General features: G+C 31.2%; 1 protein-coding gene across 1 annotated transcript in view; it reads left to right on the plus strand.

Annotated features, from left to right (window-relative positions):
- Nucleotides 1-8023: 8023 nt before the first annotated feature.
- LOC127706612 (uncharacterized) overlaps nt 8024-25527 on the plus strand; it is a 35021-nt gene continuing 17517 nt past the window's right edge. The window contains exons 1-3 of the mRNA XM_052211267.1: nt 8024-8092; nt 8619-8715; nt 24142-24260. Of these exons, the coding sequence (XP_052067227.1) occupies nt 8024-8092; nt 8619-8715; nt 24142-24260 (285 nt within the window). The remainder of the gene's footprint in view (nt 8093-8618; nt 8716-24141; nt 24261-25527) is intronic.

Here is a 25527-nt window from a genome sequence, read left to right on the forward strand (position 1 = left end):
ACAATTCTATCAAGATTAACATCAAAGCTTATACCTAATAACTTAAAACATGTTTCTCCCCATGTAAGGTTTCTATTTTGGCATAATACCTCATTACTATACTTTTTATTTCCTATCCAAATAACTTGTGTTTTAGAAAAATTAATATTTAAACCAGATATATTTCCAAACCAATCTAATTCATTTAATGCTTCATTCAAAGATTCTTCTTTACCATCTAAAATAAGAGATGTGTCATCAGCAAATTGTGAAAGTTTGTGCTCAGCTTGAGCAACTGTAATGCCATTTATTTTATCATTATTTCGTATTTTTAGTGCTAATATTTCAGCACAGAGAATAAAAATATAAGGCGACAAGGGATCACCTTGTCTACAGCCTCGTTCTATAGAAAAAAATTCTGATAGATGTCCTCCCTGATTAACAGCTGATTTAATATTGTTATAAAAAACTTTAACCCAATTAATTATTGATTCTCCAAAATTGAACAACTTCAAGACACTGGTTAAAAATTCCCAAGAAATTGAATCAAATGCCTTTTCGAAATCTATGAGCAATAAAAGTCCTGGAATGTCTTTTTCCTCAGTAAATTGCATAATATCATAAATTAAACGAAGATTTTCTCCAATATATCTCCCACTAATAAATCCAATTTGATCGAAATCTATCAGTTTATCTAAAACTGTTTTAAAGCGTTTTGCTATAACTCCAGAGCCAATTTTATAAACTGTATTTAATAAAGATATAGGTCGCCAATTTTTTAAGAAATGTCTAGGTTTTATTTTCTTTTGGCAGGCATGTAATGATTCCTTGTTTTTGCGTAACAGATAGTTCACCAATCTCAGTACTGTAGTTCAAGGAGTCTACAACAAAAATTTTTAAATCTTTCCAAAAAAATTTAAAGAACTCTGTGGAGAAACCATCAGATCCTGGTGTTTTATTATTTTTCATATTTTTCAATATCAAACCAGCTTCTTCAATTGTTATTTTACCTTCAAGATTATTTTTCTCATCATCAGTTAATTTTTTAAACTTTATATCTTTCAATCCTTCTTCGAGTTTACTGAATTTATCTCCCTTTGACTGATCTTTATTCTTATATAAATTTTCATAAAAAGATTTCACTTCTTTCAAAATATCTTTTTGTTTTGAAATTACATCTCCATTTTCTTTTTCTACTTTTGGTATTATCATTTGTAAAATTTTTTGATTCTAGCCCACAAAAATAGCTAGTAGGTTTTTCACCCTCTTCTACCCATTGTATTCTTGATCGAATTATTTTCCCTTTAATTTTTTCTTTTCTTATATTTTCTAATTCATATTTTTTATTTTCCAAAATCTTTATTGAACCTTCATCTACCTTTTCTTCCAAAATTAGGATTTCATTTCTAATATCTTTCTCTTGTTTTTCTTTTACTTTTTTCTTGTAACTTGAATAAGATATAGTTTTGCCTCTAATTTCCATCAACATTGTCTCAAGAAATAAGTGACTGTTAATATTAAAATGGAGATCTTCATTATTTATGTCTTCAATTCTATCTATATCATAAACAGGTGTTACATATTGTTTTTTAACTTCTACTATTTTTTCCTTAACAATCTTTATATATTCTGGATCATACAACAATGAATTATTAAATTTCCACAATCCTCTACCTCGATCAAATGGATTAAATTCTAGATTTAATATAACCATAGAATGATCAGAGCGATAGCTAGGCTCAATATTACAATTATTCAAACAGTATAGTAAATTTTCAGACAAAAGAAAAAAATCTAGCCTTGCTTGTTTAAAGGGGGTTCTTTTTCTCCATGTGAAACGTTTCAAATCTGGGTAAAATTTTTGGAAAGGGTCAATGAGACACCTTTCCTCAATGATTTCTAAAACTTTTCCCCGAGCATTTGGGTTATTTACATGTAAATAGTTAAAATAATCTATATCAGGGTTGAGAACAAGATTAAAATCACCACATATCATATAGCTATCATTACCAAAATCATCTAAAATTGACATAATTTGATCATAAAAAATTGGATTATCTATATTTGGTCCATAAATAGTTACAAGTGTAAAATGTAAAGTATCAACAACTAAGTCTAATACTAAATAATTGCCACCAACATCTTTTTTTTCTTATAGGACCTTAAACTCAAAGTTGTTATTAAACATAACTGCTACACCTCTTGAATTTGAACTATATGATGAAAAAAAACTATCATATCCCCACATAGCTCTTATATTATTTTCATTTTCACATAAGAAATGAGTATCTTGTAAACAGTAAATATTATAATTCTTTGTTCTTAAATAGTTAAAAACATCTCTTCTTTTAACTTTATCTCCCAAACCTTGGCAATTAACAGTTAATACCTTCAGGGCACACATGATATGATGTCGATAAATACACTAGCACATAACATGACCGTAAAAAATTGTAATAGTAATATCTGATTATTCTCCATATGTATAAAAAATACTAAAGAAAAACATTTCACCAACATATAGAAGCATAAAAAATGATAAGTAGGAAACTCACCATAAACTAAACCAAAACAAAATGTAATGGAATGATATTGCAGAAATGCAATAATTAATAAAAAGAATAAAGGACTGGAAAGAAAAAGATAGAGATAAAAACAAAAATTAAGCATCAAGATGGCAGACATTTTTTATTAAATTAATGTCAAAACAATAGTTTTTATCAGTATAATTGTTCTTTCAATTTTATATATCCTGTATATGATTTATCAGTTATGACATAGTCAACTATTTTACAAAGTGGAGACAACTTTTATAGTATTAAGATTTGTCCCATGAAAATAAGAAAAACACTTTAAAAAAAAAAATTAAAATTCATCAAGACATAATGTACATGTAACAATGAAAGTCATGTACTAAGTTAACTACTTATTTCCTTTGTGTCAATCTAAGAAAAATGTCATCAAAAATATTGAACTTCAGCTGTAGACCATCAGATATCCTTCCATATACACCACAGTTGAATCAATGTTTCTTTTGGAAATGTCATCATAAAATCTTACATGGTCTTGTAAATTCTTCTTTTCTCGCATCACTCTTCGTTTAACATCGCTACTAAATAATCTCACAATTAGAGGCTTTGGTCCTAATTTGTCAGATGGAATTCTATGGATGGCGACAACATCTCTTTCCTCAAGTTATACATTCATGTCCCTTTTCACTTTACTTATAAAGTCCGCATGCAGATCTTGTCGCTCTCGCCATGGAAAGTTTATAACTCTTATGTTGTTTTTGCGAGAATATTGTTCATTATAGTTGCTGCTGGTAATCGCTTCTCTTGTCAGTCTTTCATTTTGGTGTAATTCTTTCTTTGTTGCAGATAGGCTTTTCATAGCTACCTCAGCTTTCTCCCTCAAGTTCTCATTTTCAATTGATAATGCATCTATTTTCTCTTGCATTTCCCCTATAACTTCTGATACTTTTTCATCAATTTTTGTCTCTAATGATGAAGTAAATTCTTTAAATAAATTCTTCACAATAAATGTTACAATGACTTCCAGATCACTTGACTTAACAAGATCTTTTGTTGCATTTTCAAGGTCTATCTTTTTTAATCCACCCTCAAGGTTTTGTTTAATTTCTTCTAAGTCCCTTTGTATACTAATTATACCAGTCAGATCAACACTTGTATTTGATTCATTTGACACTTCAGTAATAGTTATATACCAAGGGATAGGTGTGTCTGGATAAGAAACCCCGTCGGCCGGAGGGCGGAGGGGTTTCTTATCCAGACACGCCGTATCCCGAGGCGTATAACTAACTTACACCCCATTCTAAACCCTATATTTGTTAACATTGATTATTAAATGAAAAAAAAAAAAGATAGCATATTTATTGACAATATCAAACCATGATTTATAAGAACATTTTTTTATTACATGAAACCCCACTAGTAACCTTTCTTTGGTTATCTTCTTTCAAACTTTGACAAGTGAGTATATTTTACAAATGTAAAGTTGTTTTGCATATTACCGTTAAATCCATGTGCTAATATGGATCAGCAGGTCAAGGTTGAGTGTTACGTGTATTCTTATTACAAACAAAAAATACATCATGCTCCTGGTATACAGTTGTCAATATGGACGGGTATAAGACGGACGACATTTTGTGGCAAGCGTTGGATTTGGTAGAAGAGACTAAAGATAAAGGCAATATTATAACCCAAAGTACTTACCTGTATCAGTTTAATAAAGGTAATCATAACTGTATTTTATATCTTACGATTTTATCAAAAACAACCCCCCACCCACCTCTTCTCGAGAATAAACAAACATTCATATTCGAACATACCAAGGGATGTGTGTGTCTGCATTAGAAACCCGACTACCAGACACGCTCAACATACAATATTTAATATTGAGGAACTCCCTTTTGGAGGGGGGGGGAGCAATCAGGGGCTGATCAAGCCAGGGGTTCCCAACTCAAGAGAAAAAGGGGGGTCCAACCATTCAAATGCATTGATCTTTTAAATAAAAGTCGGGTCCAACCCTGGATCGGCCACTGGGTAACTGGGGGGGGGGGGGGGGGGGGGGGGGGTACGGGAGTTAGAATCCCCATTTTTTTAAAGATCAATGCTTTAGAATAGAGACATATGGCTGGGATAAAAAAAATTACCTTCAAGCAAAATTAAGAGTATTTAAAGGATTATTTTTTGAATTCCATATATAGATGCTTATTGGAATTTCCTAAAATGTGTTTTTTTTAATATCATGAAACAATTTGTAGTGAACACTATTAGTTATTTCTTATGTTCATGCTATTTAAAAAATAATCAATTTCTGTTGTTACGAATAACAATGGACTTTGTTTGCGGGATGTAGAAGCAGGGGTTTCCAGAAACCCAGCTCGTCACACCCTGTGGTAAAAATCCATTGTTATTCGTAACAATAGATCTATTCAATTTACACTTGTTTCAGAAATAGAAACTATGAAGTATAACAATAGAACTGGGGTGTAAGAGTGAGTTCTTTTTGGTTGTTTATTAGGTTTTTCTGTTTTTTCTTTGTCAACTTTATCTACTTTGGCAGCTAGTAAAGTCTGAACAGTGTTTCCACATTTTCCACTTTTATTCACAGATCTGTTACTTGTAAGGCTATTGCCTCCAGGCATGTTGTATTAAATCCTTTGTGATCAAGTAAATATAATCAATAAATAGGTGAACACTTAAATCCCAAAAATGATTTTCTGTAAATATCACAAAAGTTCCACCAAATTTTTAAATAATAAAAATTAAAAAAATTAAAAGAAAAAAAACGGTATTTTAGGTACGGCTGTAATTTTACGGCCCCCACATGATTTTTGAAATATTTTTCTTTTAAAGTTAAATATGCTATCCTAAATGATAAATGTGACTGCATTTTCTTTAAAACTAATATACAGTCGAACCTCGTTGTGTCGAACTCGGTTGTGTCAAAAACTCGGACGAGTCGAAGTAATTTCTCGGTCCCGGTAAAATTCCCGTTTGATCAATGCATAGTTACCTCTGATGAGTCGAACTCGGTTGATTTGAATACTCGGTTAAGTCGAGTAAATTTTATAGTCCCGTCGATGTAAAATTCATGTAAATTGACCCCGATGACTCGAAGTTTGAAAGTAAGAATTTTCAAGACAAAAGATGCAGACCTAATGATAAAAATTCAAATCGGATGTATTTCTTATGTAACCTAATCATTTTCCAAAGAGATTAAAGCTGAGTAAACATACTTGTTTGTATAACAGTTAAAATGACATGTTTATGGTGACCGGTAATTAACACCTTTGGTTGATCGTTCAAGCGGAATGTTAGTGTGTTGAACATTTTTCACATCAGATAAAAACAAAACGAACTTAAATGACCCTAGCCGAGATTAAATGAATCGTTAGATTTAAAACTCATTAATTACAATAAATAAAAGGATTAGGACAATTATGATAAATTCATGATAATTTAATGTAAAGCAGACGACCTCTGGCTCATCAGAGACCGTTCATAACTTAATTCGTTCTGCGAGTGATTTCATAATTTATAGTGACTGTCCTTTGTAAATATTTGTGTAGACTATTGATTTTATTTGTGCATGATTTGTATCTGTACTTGTGCGTTTAATTATTATGAAGGACAAAAAATGGAGATTGAATACACAATCATAAAGTGTCATATCGAAAAAAAGGCACACTGTTCATTGTATCTAGTTTACACAAATCATATCGTATGTCATGCATTCCAATTTATGACGACACACTCGACCTCGGATGAGTCGAACCTCGGATGTGTCGAATACTTTGGTCCAGTCCCTTCGACTTCGACAAAACGAGGTTCGACTGTAGAAGAAAGCATTGTATGAAAACATGATGATTTGATTGACATGTATTCGAGTCTAGATACAAATATTGAAGTAAACCTTGAAAGAAAACGGGGATCCAATTCAAAGTTATATTTAAAGTCAATATTCAATAAAGTTAAACTACTTAAACACAAGCTCTAGTGAGTACAAATGGACTGAATAACAAAATATATACACACATACATATATATAAGACACGAAAACAACACAATTTTAATGAGACAGATTATATATACTTTTATGCACTGTTAATATGTACTGTAAACATGGTAAATGTAATAATCAGTTTTTCGATTGATGGATAGTTGCAAAAAAAAAAATTATATTGTGTCTAAATTGTAATGTCATTTCCTATTTTTTGAGACCCTTTATGAATGTGGAAAAATTATACTTTAAGACAACAGTATTTATAGTTGGATAAAATTGAAGCTGATTTCCAGAGCTAGTTTGAATTAGAATCTTTCAGCCAAGGATTTAACAAAGAGTAAGAATTAACCACAAGATAAGTTACAGAAAATAAACGCATGTAAAATTTTAAACCATTGTTACAATTCTATATTTACCCCATGGTTTTAGTTTAACTGTAAGATCATGAAGATGGAGAACCAGTAGGTTCTTTGCAAAAGTTGTCCTTGACATTTGGTTTAAACAGTTTCTCTATTTTATTGCCATTAAATATGTTTGCCTTTCTGTCATTAGCATGTCTAATTTAAATAGTTTTTGGAAATCTAAAAGTTAAGTTCTTTCAGTGATGGTTGTTTGTTGCCGTATATCATATTTGTTTTTCATTAATTATTTTGTAATAATTGGGTAGTTAGTTATCTCATTTGAATTATTTTCCATTTTGTCATATGTCATTTTCTCAAAGCTTTTTGATCCTTTTTGTTTTGCTCCTTGTTAGATGCTTTATGGTGACTTATAGTTGCTTTTAAGTGTCATTAATATTGACCCTTGTAACTATGTACGTGTTGGATAAAATTTACAGACAGATATCATTTGTGTTTTACCATAGATAAATTCATGTTTTTGTACAGGGCCAACGAGTATGTCTTAGTGGGGAAATAGCAACATGGCTTAAGAGTTTCATTGGTAAAGTTATAAAGTCTAAACCAAACATCGGAGTTAAAGGTCAGCCAGGAGAGACAGGAAGATTTGGAATACCTAGAATTTTGGAAAGTACCAGGGATGCAGGTGAAGGAAGAAATACAGTTCTGTCAGGATTACATGGACAAATGGTAAGAATAAGGTCGGAAAGTAAAATGCAGTCAGGAGCCTGTAAATCAGTGGTTGTCTTTGGTTAATGTCTGTCATAATTGTTTTTTGTAATTTGTTTTATCATAAATTAGGCCGTTAGTTTTCTCAATTGGATTGTTTCATAATTTTCATGTCAGGGCCTTCATAGCCGACCATACAGTAAGGGTTTTTCTAATTGTTGATGGCTGTACAGTTGTGGATGGAATTACAGAAATGGTTTATTTATGGACAGATATCATTTGTGTTTTACAATAGATAAATTCATGTTTTTGTACAGGGCCAACTAGTATGTCTTAGTGGGAAAATAGCAACATGGCTTAAGAGTTTCATTGGTAAAGTTATAAAGTCTAAACCAAACATCGGAATTAAAGGTCAGCCAGGAGAGACAGGAAGATTTGGAATACCTAGAATGTACAGAAGTCCAGATGACACTAGTGAAAGAGAAGATATTGGTCTGTCAGAATTACCTGGACAAGAGGTATATATAAAACATAGGCTTTCAAATGTTTTCAGAATAAGAAGGTAAAAATAAGATCAAGAAATAAATAGGTCTTCTTCCATGATTCTATAAAAAAAGGGTCAAAGAGGTTATACCACATCTTTTGAAAATGTAAGAATGGAGAAAGAGACGGTAGAGCCTATCATAATTTCTGGGACATTATGTAAAAAATTGGATCATAGAAGCTAATGGGTTATAAAAAGGAAACTAACATCTACCAGAATTGACCTCATCATCTTTAAAAGTTCAGAAAGGAAAAAAAAACAGGTCCCAATGGTTAAGAACAAACAGCAGAAATGATCCAGAGTGGATGCATCTGTTTCTTTATGCATGAATTCCATAAAATATATATATTTAAGACTATAAAAATATTTTTCCATTTTCAAAGGCCAATTAATGGCTCTTGTTATCCATACCTCTTTAAAAATTTGTAAACCTATGTTGATACTTTTTTTTAACTCTTGATATCAGTAAATTTACTAAACAGAATTTCTGAATTGTATAGGATGAAGTAGGAGTTTCACTCCCAAGAGAAAATGGATTCCCAGGGCCTAAACGATTACCAGGATCTGATTACACAGCTGGTTTGAAAGGACAAAAAGGTACATTCTGGTTGTGGCTAAGAGTAAAAACATATGAATGCTATATAAATTTCAATGCTGTTTTTCCTTCCACTTTCCTAAATCTTTTTTTCTGGCAGTGTTCTCCCCAGAAATTTTTTAAGGCGCAAAATTTTAAGGGTGCGTAACTCTATTTTAGAGTGAACTATTATGACCTGAAGCAATGGGTCATAAATCATTACATGCAATAATGCACAGTATTAATATACATGATAAAGAATAAGAATATATACATGAAATAAATTCATTTTAAACACAAAAAGCAATTATATCACAGTCAATTAAATTAAGTCAAAATGTATATATAGTTCAAGAAAAATTCTCATGTTTTTCTGGGCCTTCCAATGCTGAACAGCTTCAGAAATATTTGTTTCTTTACTCTCTGTTCCTTCTAGATATAGTAACAAGACAGTTTGTTATTTTGTTGGACAGCCTGTTCCTCAATCTTTATCCTCTTTAGGGTTGAAAACATCATCTGCCTTTTGCTTAACCCATTTCTTCTTTGCAAAGAACATGTTGATTCAGCTTTAAAATTGATCATGTGTAAGATGTTTGGATACAACGTTTTAAAACAAAAAAATTGTAATGAACCAGCTGACCAGTGTCCGTAGTTTGACATTACACTTCTGTATGTATAATTGTCAAAACGTTTCTTTGGAAGGTAGATATAAATGAAACTTGACAAATTCGTCAAAGTTAAAACCAGTGAAATTCTTTACTAGTGACATTACACCAATGCTGCAGCGATTCCGTACATATATTTCCTGATGGACGAATTAACGATCGATGTTAAAAAATTATTTCATTTCTAATACGTGACAGTTGACAGACGAATTTTACTTGCAAGCAACAATTTTTCATTTTCTAATAAAATAAATCACTCTTCGTTATCTTTTATAAAAGTTTATTTTACTTTTTTGACGTACAAATACTCTCATTCATAAATTTCATCGTAAATTTCTTTAGTAATGTGTATTCAAATTTATCACGTGTATTCATCATGTTCATTGGTCGTGTTTAAATAGATTCTTCTTCTCGACCAATGAAAAAATTTGTTACTTAAATGGCCAAGTATGGCACACAGACGATGCATAAATACAATGTATTTGCGATCTATTTCTTCAATTTTTGCACTGAAGTTTTTAAAAACTTTTATTTTCTACTAAAAATATATATCTTCTTGATGATCGTTTACATTATAACCTGATTACATGGTCTGATAAGGATGGAACAGGTAAATCAGAGACTTTTGCTAGTTATCAGTTATTGCGCAACATTGACCGACCTCTCAGGATCTCTCAGCGGTAATCAGCAACTTGACAATTTTAACCAACATTTAAAATTAAAATGTGAAAATTAACACACTGCGGGATCAAGTATTAAGGGACAGCGGCCAATTAAGGCGCTGCGGGATCAACGAAAATATTTTCATGGCGCTGCGGGACTGCAGCGTCATATCGGCCTGGGGAGAACACTGTCTGGTTATAATTATTTGTTAATGATTCTGAAAATAAACAAATAATTTGGAGGAACTTTTCATTAGCTGAATTTTACACATTGAGGATAAAGATGGAAAGGCTTTTAAAACACATCTCATTTCCATGGAGATTAATTTGCTCCCCCCTCAGTCATGGTCTATTTGCTGAATATTTTGCATAGTTTATATGTTAAAAATTGTGATTATATCAGTTTAAGACAAAACACTAATATTAAGTCAATGATAGTTGGTATGCAGTTATATAAGCATTTACAATTCTCAATTCCATTGAGATTATATGACTGGCCCTTTCATCAGGGTTCAATGAATTTAAAACTTTTGCATATTCCAATGTTGTTTGTAAAATTGAGAATGGAAATGGGGAATATGTCAAAGAGACAATAACCCGACCAAAGAGTAGATAACAGCCGAAGGGTCACTCATGGGTCTTCAACGCAGCGAGAAAATCCCACACCTGGAGGCGGGCCTCAGCCCTCCCCCCCCCCCAAAATGTGCACTAGTTTAGTGAAAATGGATGTCATACTAGACTCCAAAACATATAACAACCAAAATTAAAAAGCATTCAAGACTAACAAAGGCCAGAGGCTCCTGACTTTGGACAGGCACAAAAATGCAGCGGGGTTAAACATGTTTTGTGAGATCTCAACCCTCCCCCTATACCTCTAGCCAATGTAGAATAAAGAAACAGCAATACGCACAGTAAAACTCAGTTAAAAAGAAGTCTGAGTCCGATGTCAGAATGGGTAACAAAAGAAACTAAGCAAAATGACAATGATACATAAATTATCAAAGGACTACTAGCAGTTACTGACATGCCAGCTCCAGACCTCAATTAAACTGAGTATAGATTAGTTTTAAGGGACAGTCCACTAATGAGAAGTCAACGGTGTTTGGAATGCAGTTTTATTAGAATTAGCATTTCTTAATCCATGGAGGTTATTGGCCTTGCAACTTCAGTCATGCATGGTTCATTGACTTTGAATGTTTTACCTAGTTTACATATTTAAGTATTGACATTTATTTTCAACATTTGCATTTCGCTATCAAAATTACTGAAAGTGAGACATATCTTTGTGTCAAAAGTTTACTATCAGTTATATATCTGGTTTCTGTTTTTTTTCTGCTTGAAATAGATATAAGAAGATGTGGTATGAGTGCCAATGAGACAACTCTCCATCCAAGTAAAAATTTATAAAAGTAAACCATTGTAGGTCACAGTACGGTCTTCAACGCATGGAAAGAGCTGTTAGATAATGAAAAGGGGGTATAGAATAGGTTTTAAATAAATCTTCATGGTTTTCAGTTATTTTTATATAATTTCAATGCAAGAACATCCCTGTTTACACCAAGTAATTTTTGAAAATGCAAAAACAGCCTTAAACTTTTTTTATTGCTCTCAACTGACTTTTGACTTCTTTCATTACTTCCATACTTTTTTTTCACAAGATTCATTAAATTTTCTGTGCAAATTCCTCACAAGATTTCATTAATTTGACATATTAAATCAGATGGTAGATAAAAAGTTTCTCTTTTCATCTCCCTATCGAAAGAAGTTATCTTTGAGCCTTTTTAATTGTTCATAATATCAATATAACCTTCAATTGAGTCTATTCCTAATTAAGAAAAAAACATGATGCAACATAACATGGGCTAGCTGATTGACTTTTTAATACGAAGATACCTCCAAATTAATTAATAAATGCCAACTTACTAATAGAATTTTCTATTGAAATATTCTTTGATGAAAGAATGGAATCTGTTCTAACCAAACACAATTCTAATTTTCTGCAGGTATACAAGGAGAGCCATCCAAGCCTTTGAATACCCTTCCTATAGACGTACATAAAGAAAGAAGGGAACAAGGAATAGTAGTTGGTCTCACAAGAATCCCTGGTCTAAAAGGTAACATTTTGTTTATTAAAAAAAATCTGAATTATATCCTGCATTTAGCCATATAAGTCATGTAAGTTGCCTTTTATAGAGCTAGCTATATAGGCTGATGGGGAAAGACCGGATGTTTGCATTGATATTTGGTCCATCTATCAGTTTGTGAGTCATGCAATCACATTTAAGTATATCCTATTTTATTAGCTCACCTGGCCTTGGTATTCGATACTCAATACTACCAAGAGATAATTGAGTATTCAAGTACTCGTTGACATCCTTATAAGATTTAGGTGCTTGGTGAGCACAATAAAAACTCCTTGGATCCTCTAGTTTTGGTTTCCCATAGCAAATCATGTACTTTACCTTCTCAATACAAATGGGAGTCTGCATTTGTTAGTTTTGCTGAGTTTTTTTTTTTTGTTTCTTAGCCAGACATTAGACAACTGCATTTCCACTTTTGTGCTTTATTTAAAGTTGGATATTTTGTAACATTCAATCTTGCTTAAATTCATAGTGTTTTAACTGTTAAGAAAGAAAATGAATTGGGGTCAGTATGTTGTCTGAATTGGCAAAATTCAAGTTAACACAAGGGAAGGTTTCCTCTGATTACTGTGTTAAATAAGTAACAAAAAAGCATGAGCGCAAAATTGTTTTAGAAGATTTTCATGTTTTTAACATACAACTATGAAAGAACTTTTATATTTTGATTCATCTTTTAAGAGTTTACTTTTTAAGAAATTAAGACATACAGATAGCAGGCTGATCACACATTTTATTAATAAGCATTTTATGAGTAACATTAAATTGTTTTTCTGATTACAGGTCTTTTAGTTCTGGTAACCCTAAGTTGTGTATTTATCACATCTTCAGCAAAGTGTATTTGTAAGTAAATATTAAAGTTTTATGAGGTTTGTTACGGAGTTACAATTAGCATTAGCATCATATCTATGTCTTTCTTGCTCAAAATTAGCCTAACCTCAAAGTGCTTAACTAATGGTCTTACAATTTTAATATGTTGTTACTGATGACAAAATAGCAGTCAGTTATGGTGTTTGATAGATTGGAAATATGCACACAATGTGACCAGTCAACTAAGCCTGATATAGCCTAAAAATGCAGAAAACCTGGTTTTGCCAATTTGATAGGTCATATGTTCATTGATCTGGTTAACCGGATTTTCGAAGTAAAAATCAGTTATTGATTTGGTGATATACGGCGGGCGGGCGGCTGCCAAACAGTGTCCGTTCATTTACATGAAAACGCTTTGAAGAAATTTTTTCAAATTTAGATATGTTGTTTCCTGTGACTAAATGAAAGGCAAGTTCAATTTTCACAATTTTAGCTTTTCTCGTTGTTCAGTTATAGCCCTTTCCCAAGAATTCAATTTTTGATGAATTAATCCATTTCTGTACAAAGGGAAATAACTCATTTTTTAAAAGATTTTTGAAAGAAAATTGTATTAATGATAAATGATATTTTGGATTTTTTTCTTTTCTTTGGTAAATTGTTTGAAGAATTTTGTGGTAGGTTTGTTTGTTATCCTGTTTGGGGTTCCAGATTTGCAAATTCATTAGATAATAATCTTTTTTTATTAAAGGATATATTTCATTACATTACATTACATTGTGTAGATAAATGATAGATAAGTTGCAGATCTATATTAGTTTGTTACAAATGAAAGAAAAAATATTGGAAACTATTAACTATATATATAAAGTTTGATTACACTAAGTGTTTTTAAACAATTTTCACCTTTTATCAAGATAACACACCATCTGGTTATTGTCAATCACCCAATTATAATATTTGATTATAATTTGAAAATAAATATAACATCATATCTAATTACATTGTATCTAATTTTAGAGAACTATGGTTAAATCATATTTAATTTTAGATTTACATTATTGGTTCATGGAAATAAAGTCTGGGTTATTTCCCTTTGAACAGAAATAGTTAAACTAAGCAGTATTTCATCAAAAATTGAATTCTTGGGGTTCTTTGATATGCTGATTCTAGCAATGTACTTAGATTTTGGATATTGGGCCATAATAGGTAAATGTCCAATTTCAATTTTTTCAGTTCTTTGACCACATTTCTTTTTGTGTCACAAACCTATGCTGTATCAAATATTCAATCACAATCCAAATTCAGAGCTGTTTTAAGCTTAAATGTTGTTTCCATACTTGCTCAACTGTTCAGTGTTGACCTCTGCAGGAAAATCCCGTTTGCTGTCTCTCTGACAGCCTCTTCTTTTTTACCTGACATCATTTTTGAATATGTGTTTCATAAAATTGACTGAAGAGAGTTCTCTGGTGATATAATAAAAAGAAAAATATAAAATACGTTCAGAAAATAGTAATTTACATTTTTTGGTTAAAAAAATAACAAAATCTTATGAAAATACATCATGCAAAATAATGGGCTTTGATGTCTAAAAGATTGTTCATATTTTATCTCAAATAACTGAGTTTTAGTAATGTTGTCATAGGTCTAGTCGATATATATTTCTTCAATTTAAATATGAAATTCAATGTAGCACCATCTACACAATAAAACAGTCCAAGCTGCCTGTACGGTCACCTCATTTCAGCAGTCACCTACTTCACTGTATCATTGACATTTCTCCTTGGATATTAAATATTTTGATTGTTTTCTTCGAATTTAGAGCGCCGAAATCCGCCAATTTTTATTTGTCTGCTTGCACGAAAGAATAACTCTACAGCTTGAAAACATTAAGACAATTTACCCTGATCCTAGGTCAGAATCAGATTTTTTTCGATGTATATAGATATAAGAAGATGTGGTATGAGTGCCAATGAGACAACTCTCCATCCAAGTCAAAATTTATAAAAGTAAACCATTATAGGTCACAGTACGGTCTTCAACACGGAGCCTTGGCTCACACCGAACAGTAAACTATAAAGGGCCCCAAAAAATTACCGTGTAAAACCATTCAAAGGGGAAAACCAACGGTCTAATCTATATAAAAAACGAGAAACAAGAAACACTTATGAACCACATCAACAAACGACTACTACTGAACATCAGATTCCTGACTTAGGACAGGTGCAAACAAATGCAGCGGGTTTAAACGTTTTAATGGTACCAAACCTTCACCCTTTTTCTGAAACAATAGTGTAACATCACAACATAGAAAGACACACTATAAAATATCAACTGAAATAGCTTAACTCAATCAAAGGACATATTAACACCATTGAACATACACTGAACAAATAAATTTGACCTATGACCACTGTAAATACAAAATAAATAAACTAAGGGAAGAATAATAAAAGTAACATGTTATATCGGTAAGAAATGTTAAACAATTAAAGAAAAACAATATGCTCGAACAAAAATACCATCCATTTGCAATAACTTTAAACACAGGTAAATGAAAATAATTTTGTTGTTAGGTATACGTGTACAGTACCAATAGAGAAAGGAAATATTTTTACAAAATAAATAATTTTGATGTTCATAGTACGAAGTGAAAATTTATAGTTATACCAAAGACTTATCAAAGCTGGTATAGAGACCAGATATAACCCTGAATAACATTAAATAACAAAAAAGCAATACAATTAGTATCAACAGGTCAAATAAACAAGAAAGTACGATTTGAGAGTACTCGCAGTTACTGACAGGTAGTTAAAAGCCAAAACAATTAATAATAAAAAATCATGCATCAGAGACTAAAATCAACTAAAACACATGTATACATGTTACTAGGTGATGATGTGTTTCCATCAAATACAATAAATGCATGGTCATTTCTAAGTTTTATGTAATCTACATACTGTTGACAGATCCCTTCAAAAGTCGTTCCTTGTTTTGAATGGATATGTTGAATCAATGAACCTCCATCAGTGACATAATGTAGTTCAGAGTCCAGTTTTTTGTTAACAGCACAGTCACCAATGTTCCATAAGTTATCAGCTAGTGTTGCCTTTTGTGCTTTGTGTGGTTAGTCATGATGGTTCAAATAATGCAGCTAGAGTACTCGAAAGTTCAGACTTAAAAATTTCTGAAATACCTGGGAAAATGTTGTTTGCCGCAGCACCTGAGGTTAAACAGCCCATTCTTCTCTAACAATCTTTTATAATTGTTTTACAGGCTAAAGTTACCACCTGTTTGCTCTTCTTGAAAACAAAACCATTTTGATATTCCATAGATTTTTGATGTCTTTTCTTATTTTAGCTGATTTGTCCAAGTTTAATTTTTGATCTCCAATGGTTCCAGCTTCAATATTCCTATGTTCTCAACTGAAGTGAAAGGATTCCTTTCCCCCAAAAAACGACTTAAAATTTGAACATCATATTTGTCTTGTTCTATCCTACATTTCCGAAGTTGTTCACTTGTATTAAAATTCACACCAGAAAGCTTCTGCATTGCTTCATTCATTTTTAACTGGATTTTCGAAGTAAAAATAGGTTATTGATTTGAGGATGTACGGCAGATGGGCGGACGGGCGGCTGCCAAACAGTGTCTCTTCAATAACATGGGAACCCTTTGACAAAATTTTTCAAATTTAGATATGTTGTTTCCTGCGACTAAATGAAGGTCAAGTTCAATTTTCACGATTCTAGCTTTTCTTGTTTGTGAGTTATCACCCTTTTTGATATCCATAAGTGGTATTTTTTTGTGATTGAGTTATTTTCCTTTGAACAGAAATTGTTAATTATATACATAAAGTTTGATTACACTAAGCCTCTATAGATAATTTTCACCTGTTTATATGTCCTGTTACCAGTTTACTAAACATATGCATGGTTAATATGTCTTATCTTGAGTGACAGATTTATTTGAAAATTTTCTGTTTTGTAAGTGTAGATGATTAAAAGCTATATAGGAGTAAATATAGTTAGAAATTTACTGTTTATTATTAGACATTTTGAAGATAATTACAGATAAGTTTTATAGATTTTTAATTTTTTCTTTTCTTTGGTAAATTGTTTGTTATTCTGTAAAAACTAATTTTCTGAATGCTATATATATTTTTTTGATTAGGTGAACCTCTTTTAAAACTTAGCTTATATTGTCTATTAATAAACATATATTTAGATTTCTGATTTTGGGCCCAGTTTTCAAGTTGGTCCAAATCGGGGTCCAAAATTAAACTGTGTTTGATTTCAACATAAATTGAATATATATTGGGGTCTTAAATGCTGAATCTAAACCTGTATTTATTTTCATTATTAGTTAGATAATACCACATCGAGGTACAAAGGGTCCTAAATTAAACTTTTGTTTAATCAACAATTGAATTCTTGGGTTCTTTGATATGCTGATTTTAACAATTTTTGCGTGTTAAATCATATTTAATTTTAGAGAACTTAGTCATTACTGGTTGTTGTTATTATATTATTAATTATAATTTGAAAAATTACATCATAGCTAATTTTATAGAACTTAGTCATCACTTCACTGGTTTATTGATTATAATCATATCTGTTTATCCAGTTTGAGTTATTTCCCTTTGCACAGAAAATATATGGATAAAATTAAATTGTGTTTCATTTCAACTTAAATTAAATATATATAGGGTTCTTTTAAATGCTGAATCTAAACCTGTATTTAAATATTAGATTTTTGGGCCCAGTTTTCAAGTTGGTCCAAATCAGGGTCCAAAATTAAACTGTTTGATTCACAAAAAATTGAATTTATGTGGTTCCTTGAAATGCTGAATCTTACCATGTATTGAGAGATTCTGGATTGTGAACTCCTTTATCAAATTGGTCCACATTGTGGTCCAAAGGGTCCTAAATTAAACTTTTGTTTGATTTCATCAAAAATTGAATTTTTTGAGTTCTTTGATATGCTGATTCTGACAATGTACTTAGATTTTGGATATTGGACCATAATAGGTAAATGTCCAATTTCAAATATTTCAGTTCTTTGACCACATTCATTTTGTGTCACAAACCTATGCTGTGTCAAATATTCAACCACAATCCAAATTCAGAGCAGTTTTAAGCTTAAATGTAGTGTCCATACTTGCTCAACTGTTCAGGGTTCGACCTCTGCAGGAAAATCCGGTTTGCTGTCACTCTGACAGCCTCTTGTTGAACATAATGTGGCATTGATAACAAGGATTGTCAGTATCAGTTTCCGATGTATTTTGTGGGAATCATAGATGTAATGAGTAGAGTCAAAAAGTAAGCTTGTTTTATAGTAAAACTTAATCATTCAAGTATATAAAACATATGCAACTTTTTTAAGATTTGAAGTTTCGTATGACTTAAAAGTCTCTAGTTCTATGATAAATTTCAAAGTTTTAATCAAATGTTTTACTCATTGATTTACTTTATAAGTATGATTAAAGCAATATTCTTATACCAAATAATTTTGTTTTATTGAAAGTTCCTAATCTGAAAAAAATTTGGTCTTTAAAATATTATTATATCAAGACCATGAAAACAGCTCACTTTGCATTTCATTTTACCATAATTTATTTAACATTCCAACTGCACACTGGAAAAATTCATGTTATTTTTATCAATAGACAAGGAATGAAAGGTTTATTTTCCAGTTTTTATTATTTCACAAAATTTTTGTAATACAGAGAATATTTACAATATTGAAATAGCGTATTCTTCAGAAATTTTAAAGTCTTTGCAGTCCTTCAAACAAGTTATTAATTGAAGAAAAATATTGAAATATATCTTACAAATGTCTACATGTAAGGTAAATATTTTGGTTGTTTTATCAAAACATAGCATTGTTCATACTTTCAACATGTTCATTGTTTAATATTATATTGTTATCATTCCAATTTGACCTAAACAAAAGCAGTGAGTAAATCAAGTCAAAATATGAACAATCAGATTTTTTATCATAAAAAGTCAATTTTTATTGATCATTTTAAGGATGGATTTGTCTGCCTAACAAAATCCTGTCAGGCATTATAATATCCAGTTATAAAAACCTTTCACTGAAAACGACCACATAGCTGATGGGGCATTAGATTTTACCCTTGTCTGTCTGTTATTCCGTACGTCCCAAAGTTGGTTTCCATTCTCTAATTTTAGTTTGCCTCAATCAAATGTTATAAAACTTATTACACAACGCTTATTACCACAAAACACAGATCAAGTTTGAATTTTGGTGGCGTCACTTTAACTCTTATAGAGTTATGCCCCTTTACAAATAGAAAAATTGCTGAATTTTTCGTTTCCATTCTCTAACATTAGTTTGCCTCAACTAAATGTTATGAAACTCACACACAATGCTAATTACCACAAAATACAGATTAAGTTTGAATTTTGGTGGTGCCACTTTTACTATTCGAGTTATGCCCCTTTACAAATGGAAAAATTGCTGAATTTTTCCTTTCTATCTCTTAAGTTTGCCTCAACCAAATGTTATGAAACTTATACACAATACTTATTACCACAATACTCAGATCTAGTACAAATTTGAGTAGTGTCACTTTTACCGTTCTTCAGTTATGTCCCTTTATAACTTTATATGATATGCAAGTGGGGGCATCATCTGTGTCCCATGGACACATTCCCCATTTATTTTCGTCTAAGTTATATTAATAAAGAACAGAGTTCCAATGTCCCCTGCGTTGCACTTAGTAAATATTTCCAAGGGGCATAACTCTTTAAAAAAAGTTGATCGTCCACCATTTTAGAACTTGTCCGAGATATTGCTGATATTAAACTATAGTATAAGTTTTATAAAAATCTGGCAAGAATTGTAGCCGTAAGAGCGCTAACGAGGCCATTTTCCATGAATTTAATATTTCCAAGGGTCAAAACTCTTTAAAAAAAGTCGATCATCCACCATTTTAGAACTTGTCAGAGATATTGCTGATGTCAACCTATAGTATAAGTTTTTTAAAAACCTGGCAAGAATTGTACACGTGAGAGCGCTAACGAGGCCATTTTCCATAGATTTAATATTTCTAAGGGACAGAACTCTTTAAAAAAAAAGAGGATTGTCCACCATTTTATAACTTGTCCGAGATATTGCTAATATTAACCTAAAGTATAAGTTTTATAAATATCTGGCAAGAATTGTACCTGTGAGAGCGCTAACAAGGCCATTTTTCATAGATTTAATATTTCTAAGGGACAGAACTCTTTAAAAAAAGTGGATTGTCCGACATATTGCTAATATTAACCTTAAGTATAAGTTTTATAAATATCTGGCAAGAATTGTACCTGTGAGAGCGCTAACAAAAGGCCATTTTCCATAAATTTAATATTTCCAAGGGACAAAACTCTTTTAAAATAAGTCGATCGTCCACCATTTTAGAACTTGTCAGAGATATTGCTGATGTCAATCTTTAGTTTAAGTTTTTCAAAACCTGGCAAGAATTGTACCTGGAGGCCATTTTCCATAGATTTAATATTTCTAAGGGACAGAACTCTTTAAAAAAAAGTGGATTGTCCACCATTTTATAACTTGTCCAAGATATTGCTAATATTTACCTAAAGTATAAGCTTTATAAATATCTGGCAAGAATTGTACCCGTGAGAGCGCTAACAAGGCCATTTTCCATAAATTTAATATTTCCAAGGGGCATAACTCTTTAAAAAAAAGTTGATTGTCCACCATTTGAGAACTTGTTCAAGATATACGGACTGACACACGGAAAGACGAACGGACAGTTTTTCCATGCATAGGCAAGGGAAAAATTAACTTTATTTACTATATATATAATAAAATATTAATTTTCGCGAACCATTTAGGTCACAGAAATTCCAAAAAATGGCATCAGTAAGGAGAGTTGTACAAATGATGTGAATACACAGAACCCGGATCCAATTTATCTTTTACTAAAAGTATTCATCATTTTCTGTTTTGTATGTACTAACAACATTTCATTTTTCTACAATTTCGATTAAAATATTATAAAACCTGCAGTTCAATAGGTCACATGCCCCAAATAAACATTTCCCGATTGGTCGAACTACTGTGGCCTCGGTGTAAAGCAACGCAAGCCTCGATGTAAAGATCACGCTTCCAAAATTAGAGGTATGTCCCAACTTAACATTCCCCGATTGGTTGAATTGCTGCTCGATGTAAAGCAACGGAAGCCTTGATGCAATGAAGAAAAGGGGTTGACAGGATAAACGTAATCGTTATAAATTTTAACTTCATGGTTCTTATGCAAGCAAATTTAATAAACAATGATTTTATACAGTTGTGTTATTGTTTTCACCTTACATAGGACTTTATTTCTGATCTTATTTCTGTGTACACAATTCTGAATCTACATATTTCACCTATATCAATATTAGGTAATCCGTTTGGACGATTCCATATACTATTACCTTACCTTACCTCTGTATCTTTAACCCCCTTTGTAGAGGAACCATACGCTAGTATGTAGAACTTGTGATCCGCAATTTCTATGTACAGTGATGCCTCCACCAATATGTTGCAGTGCTCTATATTTACAGTGAAATCCTACCCACACACACTTATGTTAAAAATCCTTTGTTTTATAATTAAATGTTTCTGTGCCTATCATACAGTGGTTAAAAGTCAGTCACTATATAATATAAAATTCCTTTCTTTCTTTATATATATATACACGCATGTTACACATTTGTTTTCGGTTCCCCTAACCGTTTTGTGTACGTAGCTAGATATGCTTTAAAAGTATAACTCATTTCTGTAAGATATCAATAACATTATTCCATAAAATCATTTGTTTTCCTATCACGGTAAGATGATAAAAGAATGAGTGCCTCTTCCTCATGATTTAAAAGATATATAGTAAAGTATTGTCTAAAAGTTATATTCGGTTCTTCTAAAAAGTCCTTTATATAATCCATATATTGCTTAAAATTCTGTTGGCTATATATAATTTAAGATAATTTCGATATAAGATCGCACACTTTAGTAAAGTGTCACCACTAGTAGGAATGAAAAAAACCAGAAGAATCCAAATTGAAAAAAAATAATCAGGAAAAGCATGCTGTTATCATGGTTATGTTTAATAGTTTAAGTAAAAACAAAACGAATAGTTTGTTAGCATGAAGGACTTTTGAGGCTCTTCACATTTCATAATTAACTTTAACAATACCAGCTGTTCAATTTAAAGTGTCAATTTTACATGTTTGAGCAATACATATAGCTGGGTAAAGGACTAAAGATATAGTTAATTCGCGGTAATACTACCATATTCTATGGTTATCAATGTAATCTGAGATTGACAAATAAAAATAGTATAATTATGAAATCATTGAAATGAATGCTTAAAATTTAGAATTCCAATGTCTAAAATCAAGACAAATTATAATCAGGACAGGATGAAAAGATGTGAGATTGTCACAGATGCATTAAAACAGATATTTAAAATGTTCAAATGTCACATTGCATAATCATAATAGATTGAAAAAGGCAACATCATTTTCTAGGAATTTAAAATAATTAGATAACAATATTTATCTTTCAGTGACAAAAAAAGTTACAGGATCTGATCAATGTATTTCAATACAAGTCTGTCACAGTACCGAATGTTATGGAACTGAACGATGGGACAGATTCAAAGAACACAAACTAGAGCATGTATATATTGAAGGTGCTTTAGGTGGATCAAAAATGTCAGAAAGATACACGTTGGAAAGAGATAATAATTGTTCAATATTGTCCATTGAAAATGTTACTAAAGAAGACATCTTTGACGCAACTTACCAATTTGTAATAGGAACATCTGACAAGACTAAAATTCAGCTAAAGCATGAACCGAGTAAGTTTAATATAGATCATTTAGATAATATGCAATGATCATTCTTAAAGAGGTGTCACACTGTTATGAAAAACCATACAGTATGAAAAAATCAATATAGTTATAAAGTTAAACCATTACATGTTTCAAATCTAGTTCAAATTTTGCTTCATTCAGATGATTTATTTGCAGAGTTGTGGTCCTTGGACTTAGAAAATACATGCAAGTTATCATTTTTCTGTTTTTTTTGTAGTTTTTTCCAGTACAATTAATTTTTTAAAGCCTTTATAGACGGTCTGAGATTACTTATTAGTTGGTCCAAGATGACTGAGTCCAATTTGTCCTGCATTCAAACTGGGTTGATTTGAATCTGTTAAGTCAAGTCAATTTTATAGTCCCTTCAATTTAGAATTAATGTAAATTGACCCTTACGTTCAAAAGTAAGAAATTCTAAAAATGAAGATCGTATTTTTGTAAGTGATGAAAGCTATATATGTTAACTTACTTGTTTGTATAACAGTTAAAATGACCGGTAATTAGCTCCTTTGTTAATAGTTCAAGTAGAATTTTAAAAACAAATTGACGTTTTATGTGACCCCTAGGGATTTATCAGGGGTCCAAAAGCCAAAAATTGTCCCAAAACTCCCCTTACATCATTTGAGGTAGGATCATGAAAATTATTGTGTAATTTTTTGTACTGAAGGTATCAGAATTGTGATATTTGCCTTGAAGATAGAAGTGTTTGGCAAAAATGTATTGACAGTTATCCAACCAAAAGTGAAATCTTGTGAATTCTCAGCAATGGAGGTTAAAATTTGAATCAGATTTTACAAATAAACATATTAGCCAATTTTTCATGTATGAGCTGCATTGGATAGAAATCGACCTTATGCAAATGAATATCAGTACATCTGTCTCACCTGTAAACCTATTTTCAGTTGAACAAATCTCTATGGAAAGTCTGTAACTGTTTGGAAATTGAGTTGTTATATAAAAAAAAATCTACAAAATAGACCAATATTAATCTTTTATTTTGTATATAAATGTTCCAAAATCCATCGAAGCCTTTAACATTTACATGTATATGTGCACTTGCATAAGGTCGTTTCTATCCGAAGCAGCTCATATAGAATGCATGATGTTTTAAAAGAATTATTCTAGATGGAAGTACACCATCACTATATTATTATCTTATGGTTGTTTATTCATTTTTGTCTGATTTTGGGACTGAAATTTGAGAAAATTTTAACTTAATAATGAGAAACATATTCACAGATATTTAAAGAAAAGTTTTATTTTCAAAACAGGAATAATGTTTTTTTTACAGTTCTATATAAGACCAATGATGGTGATCCAATAAAGTGTAATGGAGATTTTGCCAGGTTGACAATAAATATGACAGTGATGCATATTAGGAAGCATCCTTCCTTCAAATATTATACTGAAGTGAGTAGCAATTCATTTGTGTTCAGTGTTCAATTACATACTCCCCATCCTTTGGAAAAGTATGCTTAAACATTCTATAGAAATTTAAATATTTGAGATGACAAATCTATGTCCAGCCTCAAATCTATGTCCTTTCCGCAAATCTATGTCCTTTTTAATATTGCATCATAGATGTTCCAAATTCATGTCCTTTATTGTCTCAAATCTATGTCTTTTATTGTCTCAAATCTATGTCCTGTATTGTCTCAAATCTATGTCTTTTATTAACTCAAATCTATGGCCATTTTTGTCTCAAATCTATGTCCTTTATCGAAATGTGGTGATGTAAGACATAGCAAGACACAATAAACACAATAAATTATACCCTAAACATATTTATGTGGTACCTATACATTAAAACATTGAACAAAACCTTTGTAAATAGGTGTATGTGTTTATATCTTACGATACAGAATAGGTTTTACATGTTTAATTCATTATTGAAGGCTGTACATTATCTCTATTTGCTTGTATACAGATGTCATTTTGTCTCAGGTTGTTTATTAACTTATATTTCGTATTTGTTATCAAGACGTAATAAGTAAAGTAAAATAGTAAATCATGCAATAATTACACATGCATGTAAAATTTTTAAGCACACATGGAGAACACATCCAAACTTAACATTGAATTATGGCAAATGACTTAATAAAACAAAAATCCTATAAGGCCGTACTTATTAGACGGGCATAAATTTGCGCATGTCGAAACAACCTGGAAAAAGATTTAAGAAAAGGACACAGTTTTGAGGCCGTATCTTTTTTAATGGACATAGATTTGCGAATGACGTCACAATGGTGTACAGATTTTATAAATAGTCGTGTCCATGAACCAATCCCAGCAAAACTTACTAATACCATTGTCTATAGGAGATTTTATTTCTTGTCTGTATCGAGTTTCTATAATGATTTTCCATGTATCGCTGTGTATACTTTATATGCAATTTTATATGCATTTACATGTTTGTCTTCAATTACAGTTTTATTCTGTTATTGTTCTGTTTATGCATGATTTGGTGATTCATATATATAGCATGTTTCGCTTATATATATTTACTTTAATTATATATATTATCTTTAACTGTTAAAACCTGATTTGACCTTTTCTCGGTAGATTGCTCTGTGGTTAATTATAAACTTTTACACATCTATTTATTTGAAAGGATTTTCCCAACGTAAATGATCTGTGGTAATCAACTGGTCGTCTATGAATTTCTTTAATTTGATGA

Source organism: Mytilus californianus, unplaced genomic scaffold (genome assembly GCF_021869535.1).
Source record: "Mytilus californianus isolate M0D057914Y unplaced genomic scaffold, xbMytCali1.0.p SCAF_6, whole genome shotgun sequence".
NCBI lineage: Eukaryota > Metazoa > Mollusca > Bivalvia > Mytilida > Mytilidae > Mytilus > Mytilus californianus.